The sequence below is a fragment of the Drosophila tropicalis genome, unplaced genomic scaffold (genome assembly GCF_018151085.1).
Source record: "Drosophila tropicalis isolate 14030-0801.00 unplaced genomic scaffold, ASM1815108v1 contig_878, whole genome shotgun sequence".
Classification (NCBI taxonomy): domain Eukaryota; kingdom Metazoa; phylum Arthropoda; class Insecta; order Diptera; family Drosophilidae; genus Drosophila; species Drosophila tropicalis.
In genome coordinates this window covers 1170468-1177343 of record NW_027173374.1, presented here as the reverse complement: position 1 = coordinate 1177343, position 6876 = coordinate 1170468, and the positions used below count along the sequence as shown (strand labels likewise).

Below are 6876 nucleotides of genomic sequence, written 5' to 3'. Positions count from 1 at the left end.
AATGGCATATGCTATTTAAAAAAATAACAAGAACTTTGCTTAATGCTTTTATTATTATACTCGTATTTGTCATACAATATCTGTTTTTTCTTTTGTGGAGAGAGGGGTGAGGGGCATGTAGTAGCTCAGGCCATTTGTCTTCGCTGGGGCATGAAATATTTGCAGTGGCATAAAAAAATTTGTTAATTTGTTTGTCTGTCTCTTATTAATGATTTCGCCACAAGAGCAGAGATGTAGGGGAGGATCAGAGAAAAGAAAACAAACAAGACAATAAACTAAACAAAATATAATAATTATATATGTATGTATAAAACATATCCCTAAATGTGTGGGTATGTGTGAGTGTGTGTGTGTGTGCGTTGGTGTTGTGCAATACATGTGCATAAAATATTTAGCAACGCTCACACGAGCTTAGATTGCATAATGCATATTTTATGAATGTTGTTTTCTGTTCTCTTTCTCTCTCTATGTGTGTGTGTGTTTTTCTTCTCCTTTTTTTCGCACTCGAGTGTGGGAAATAAAAATAAAGTGCGCTATGACACAAAACAACAACAACAAGAATGGTGGAGCAGCAGGAGAAGGAGAAGGAGACATCAGCGGAATAACACATTTTAAAGGCAATGCGGCAACAAAAGAATCAGCAACAACACAACAACAAAACAAAACAAAAAAAAAATACAATTGTTGTTATTGTACAATGTGACGTTGCCCTTCATTGTTGCCTGGCAGGATTTAGGATTTTCAGCGGTGTTTGGCTTGCTGGCTGACTAGTTGAGTGGGTTTTCGGTATTGGCCCTTTGGCTGCTTGCCTCCCCATCATGAACATCATCATCACGGACTGTATGTGTGTGTGCTGGTTGTGTGTTGTTTTTGTTGGTTGTGGATTGATGTCAATCCATCATTTGTTTCAACACTGTTATTTCTTTATTTCCACAAACGATCATAAATATATAATTTTCTAATCAGACAGCATTAATGAAGGGCCATCAAAATGGATACTGATTGTTATGCACTTCGAAAAGTGAATGGATTTAGTTTATTTAACTACATTTGGTAATATTCCGCTTTGCGGTTTATGAAAATTGGAAAACTGATAAAAAATATAACGTAATACTTGTGAAAACAACCTTTAGCTATTTAACAATAAACCATTTATAAGTTTTTTATGAAATATACAGTGAAATCTCTATGTAAGGAGCTTCGTTTTAAGGAAAAACTTAATACAACGAATTTGATGTTAAGCCTTTTTAAAATACTAATAAGCTCTAAAAGCAAATCAAAGGATATGACAAAAAAATTGTGTTTTCCCTTTGATTCGTTATTTAGTTTCACTGGTTTCACTGTTTCTAGTAAGTTTAGGAATTGTAATATTTTAAATTTAAGTCCTCAAAATTTGTTTCTAAAACAAGTTTAGTGTGGATATTCTGGAATTCTACATTGAAAAAGAGCATGAGAAGTTTGTTTAATATCCTTAGAAATAAGGAGTTATTACTATTAAAGGTGTAAAAAACAAGCCTTTGTCAAGGAAATGAAACTATACTTTAAAAACAAGACAATATATCAGCGTTAAATGAATAAGGAATAGAACCTTTTAAAAGTATTCCGTAAAAAGACTAAAGAAAGATCCTTGAGCTTACTACAGGGTAAAGAATGTTTTAAATATAAAATTCACTTCATCAGCTTATAAATCGTGACATAGCAAAATATTTGGCTACTTTGTTTAAAAATATAAAGAATACCAGACTCGACACGGACTTCAATACACTTTTTCGTAGTTCAAAAAGAAAGAATAGTTTAGAATTAATTATTTTCGTGCAAACCAAACACAAAAATGTAGGGAAAATCATTGTTTTATTTGTTTCCAAAAAGATAATTACGGATAAATTAAAGATTTCTGACATAAATCTACATTTTTGTATGTCTGACTGATTAGCCTGATTATTTTTGTAACATATAACATACTGAATATTACTTTTATCTTATTGAAAAACGAAGAGACACCTGAGTGTTTGAAATAAAACCAAATTGAATTTATAGTCTAGTTTCGTTCTTCTTTTTATTTGTGGTTGTCTTGTTCTTTTTTTCTTTGGGTTGTCAGGTCCATAAAAGCAAACAACTTCCTTTAATAAGTTCATAAAGTAACAGCCACTTAAAACTTGTTGTCAATAAGCCGTGAATGAGTTCCAACCCTCACGCCCACGCCCACGCCCACGCCTACACCCACTCCCCATGGCCGCTTCCCCCTTAACCATGGTGGTGGCACCACATAAACGTCAGTGCCACATCATAAGACGTTGTTGTTGCTTCCCCTGAACTTAAGTGACTCTTCCTGCGCCTTTTTATAGAAATTAAATGCATTCAAAGCAAAATATGAAACGAAACATAAACTCAACACTTCAATATTGGGGTAAAGGAAATAACGGGAACAATGTGTCACCCAGCCCCCCTGACAGAACAACAACAACAACTCATCATAAATCCCAGGCCACATTTGGTGGCAAGGGCTTTTTAACACTTTCGTTGCGACAATGCGACAGACGGCATCGGCAGCCAAAGTTGTTAACATATTTTTAGTGTCATTTTAAAAATTTAAATTGTCGTAATCGTAAATTAATTTCATGGCACATAAAAATGCAACAACCATGCCAGAAACAATGTCTTTGTACGGATGCCTTGGCAACAACCACAGACCGCGAATCATCCCATTGTGTTTTATATGTCAATAGATACAAAATATTGTCATATATTTCTACATTTGTATCTTCTTTCGCTCAGATATACTATTGTGGGTGGGTTTTTATATCTCTGATTGAGTGTGCTCAGTTGTTTCGGATGTGCCTCTTGTTGTTATTTGGCTCTCTGTCTTATGGGATTGTGACCAAGACCATTTGGTCTTGTCTAATTGGCTGCTCAAAAATGCATGTAAAATTTAGAAAGTACATTAAAAAGTCATAAAAACATTATTTTCAACTGTATCTTAATTATGTAGATGTGCAAATTATTTTTGTTTTCGCTACCATTTTATTGCACACGAGTCGCCTGCATACGATATTTATGTCATCGCTTCATAATCATTAAGAAAAAAGTATCACAAAGATACATACATACACCAGAAATGGCGCAAATGTGTTACAAATCTGCAAAAACTTTATTAAACGATTCAACGAACAAGTAAATACACTAACTAAACTTATTTGTCATGGAATATATTCATAAGCGAACCTGGAAAACCTTTTTGATTGAAAATATCACAAATGAGCTCAAGTTTTGATCATAAATGGCTCCTGGAAACTAGTCCTCTAAATGTCCTTATACTACTACTTTTAATCAATTTCTCATTGAAGAATCATCTTTAGTTTGATGTTCTACCTAATTTTCAAGTCTTATTTTAATCATGTTTGGCTTTAGGCTAAGTTTTTGGTTTAAAAAACAGATTTCAAGCATATTAAAAAGTAATTATTGATTCTTCTTTCAATCAAGTATAAAAATAAACATTTTGAATCAACAAGAGAGCTGAAAATATATTCATCAGGATTAATTTTGTTAAGAAGAGATCAAAATGGACTCGATCGATTATAATATCTAAAGTTTAAACCAATTTGACAGTGTCTTAAAACAGGAAAAGGGATACGAGGAGGCAGTAAAAGTTTAATTAACTTTTATGTAAACTTAAAATGCTTAGAGCAAAGAGTGATGTGGCTTTTTGGAAGTGACTGTTATAGCTTATATATATTATGTAGATTCTGTTGATATAAAAAGATTTCAAAAATGAATCTTTATAGGAAATCGCATGCCCATTTTAAGACCAAGATACAAACATGTTATATCGATTAACGTAATATAAGAAAGTTTATAACAAACTTAAAACAAATCCACAAATAGAGAGCATTTTAAAATCTAAACAAATATGAGAAAGCTGCAATTTCACCTTTAATGATGTGGCAGGTGTGAATGAATACGTGGCACGTGAGAGAACAGGAAACAGACTCAACTTGAACTTGCCTCTAACAAAGAAGGAAGGTTTTTTTTTTATGGCATTTTTTAAAATTATGTTTTTTTTCTTTTCTAATAATTCCCCAAGTGTCTTTTAACGATATTTATGATAAATTAATGTAGTAAATGCAACTTGTAAATCTGTCACGCGTCACAGTAAATCATTCTGCATAAGTAACATGCAGCTCGGAGACTCTAAGAAATAAGATACAAAAGATGAAAACGAAACACGCGCAGACACTTGAAGGAGCGGAGGAGGGATACCCAAGAGGAGGAGGACTCAACAGATGCTCAACTCACAGAACGGTGGCAAGAAGCGGCACTTGAAGAGAGGGGCAGTGTGAAATTATGTGCGCTGCCTTGAAAGAGAAAACACGCCCAAAAAAAGGGGCTGTGCTCTGGCTAATCTATTACAGAAAACATGTAACCGGATCGGTTAGAGGAGACAGAGAGAGAGAGAGAGGGAGAAAGATCAGTGTCCAAAAATAAAAAAGGGGCAAATCTATATGAACTTTATACAGCTTATTCCCAAAGGACTACCACAAAAGCAACGGCATTTGGGTGGCGACCCTCGCGCTCAATTAATGCAGCATTTTACAATGAGATTTGTAGAAATTAATTATACTTAGTATGTACAATGTGGTGGGGAATGCCATGTGCGGCAGATCCCCAATTCTCAGCAGACTTTCTTCCTGAGATTACAAGGCACTGTTTCTTTAGTTCTCTTGCTTCTTATGTCTGCCGACGAGTAAGTGAAGCGTGAACTAATTGAAATTTGTTGCGCTGACATGTTCGACAAGATGATCTGGCTACAGAGTTGGGATCTCTTGTCGATCGTCTCCAGCTAATTAGTATGCTTTCCCTAGCAGTTATTGTCTAATTTTAATTAATTTATCACAAACATAAAATGGCGCAACTTCTGACATTTCCCTCTGGTCGCCAACCTCCTCCACTTTCTCCCCACTCCCCGCCTATTCATTCAACAAATCACTCACATGGCTCGTTGACTCCACAAACTATATTATGCCATGGGCATAAATTTCCACTTGAGATTCTTGGCATTGCCACACTGGCAGGGCGACAATCAAATAAAATTTACGATGAGTTTCCTTGTGGACGGACTCACCACGAAAGTAGAGTCGTCTGTGTTTTGACATTGTCAACGGACAAGCAAACAGACAATTTAGTCAGTTTTATGACACTCAAAACACATGTACATATGTATTTACATATATCAGGTAGCATCATGTGGAAGGTTTATTTTAAATTGAATGCCTATAAATATACAGAAGTACCCTAAATGTAAATGGTTCATCAAACTAGCTAGCCATAGGTAAATTGCCAATGATTCTTCCAGGTTTCACGTTTGAAGATATTTCGATAATTCTGCACGGACACCATAAACTCTGGTCCAAAAAGTGTATCAAGAACCACATTTTCAGCGGCCAGATTGCGATTGGTAACTGCATGAACAATAACCAAAGGAGTATTAACCTAAAAACAAAGAGAATCAAGTTTAAAAGAAACAAAAGTGTTGATCCAACCTACGGGAATGGGACGTCCTTCGCTCTCAATGCGTTGAGTGAGATCATAGTGAATGCAAAAGAAATTGGCATTGGCACTAGGTACTTGAGCGTTTACTCCACAGTTCTGCAAATGAGAAATGAGAAAATTTATGAAAGTATAAATAAGTAGGTTTCCCTACACTTACCTTGCCGGCTATAATACCAAGTGGCAGACTTTCTTCGCCATTCCTGGTTGTGGAATAACATCTATTGACGGCTGGGGTCAGATTGCACAGTTTTTGAGCACTAAATAGATACATTGGATCATCGTCGGGTTCCATGCATTGCAAACGGAACTTTTCGCCATAGGTTAGATAATTTCCTGCAGGACGATCGAGTCCATTGGCTGGGCCGACAACGCGAAAGGTGTTACGTAAGCAAGGACTCGGAGCAGGAGCTAAACTCAATTCGCAGAGTTCGTTGATTGACTGACTGTGTTTGTGCAACATTTGCTGATTGATGACCAGCGAGAGGGCAAGTTTGATGTCCGACATGTGGGTGTTGGTGAGATTAATTCGTACCGGTATCAATTGCATTACCCCGCCAAAGACCACATATTCCTGGGGTGGGCCCAAAACTGTGTTAACACGAAAACGATCGTACAATGAGCGAGTTTCATCCAAAATCAGCTTCTTTTGGCCACGTTGTTTCTGCATATCGTTAACGCGCAACTGCAAATTAAATGGTATTGAAATCAAATCCTTTAATATCCTTTTCGAACCTACCTCTTTGGCTCGCACAGTTTCGAACCAGTTGCCAATGAGAACACCGGGACTATAGTTCTTTAAATTCATCATAGTTAATGGTATTTGATTACTACTAAATCAGGAGTAAATCTTAATACTAGCCATCTGCAAATCGTTTAATGCAATAATCTTACCTTGGTGTGATTATGTTTCTGTAAATCTATAATAATAATATGTGTTCTATTTTCAAACTGGGGACTTGCTCTGGTGAGCAAAAGGTTACTGGGATATCTGCCAAACACATGGCCTACCCATTTGCTTGAATAAATATACTTGAAAGTGCTTCGATTTGTCAGCTAACTGGGCATTAAATTTGCATACACCGACCGTTTTATGGGAGACTCTGTCGGCCTCTATCTTTGATCCTGTCAAAGTCAAAGAGGCGAAAATAAATTGCTCAATTATGAAATATTAACTGCACACGACGATGGCAATGAGATGGAGAGAGTAGTTGGCCCCATCTTTAGCTCCCAGGCGCAAGTTAATTACTCATTTCTTGATTGTCGGCTGTGGTTAATGAAGTATCCAGCTAATTAGATTTCGGAGACAGGGCCCTGAGCAAAGAGTACGTA

General features: G+C 36.2%; 1 protein-coding gene across 2 annotated transcripts; it reads right to left on the bottom strand.

Moving 5' to 3' along the window:
* Positions 1-5213: 5213 nt before the first annotated feature.
* Positions 5214-6520, bottom strand: LOC137585225 (cilia- and flagella-associated protein 161). 2 transcript variants are annotated; one of them, XM_068300922.1, is made up of 5 exons: positions 6439-6520; positions 6284-6377; positions 5705-6229; positions 5542-5643; positions 5214-5487 (listed from the first exon to the last, which is right to left on the bottom strand). In XM_068300922.1, the coding sequence occupies exons 2-5, from the start codon at positions 6353-6355 to the stop codon at positions 5317-5319; spliced, it is 870 nt and encodes a 289-aa protein (XP_068157023.1). In that variant the 5' UTR covers positions 6356-6377; positions 6439-6520; the 3' UTR covers positions 5214-5316. The 2 variants fall into 2 exon arrangements, with proteins under 2 accessions (XP_068157023.1, XP_068157024.1); XM_068300923.1 differs by having other exon boundaries at positions 6284-6374; positions 6439-6492.
* Positions 6521-6876: the final 356 nt, after the last annotated feature.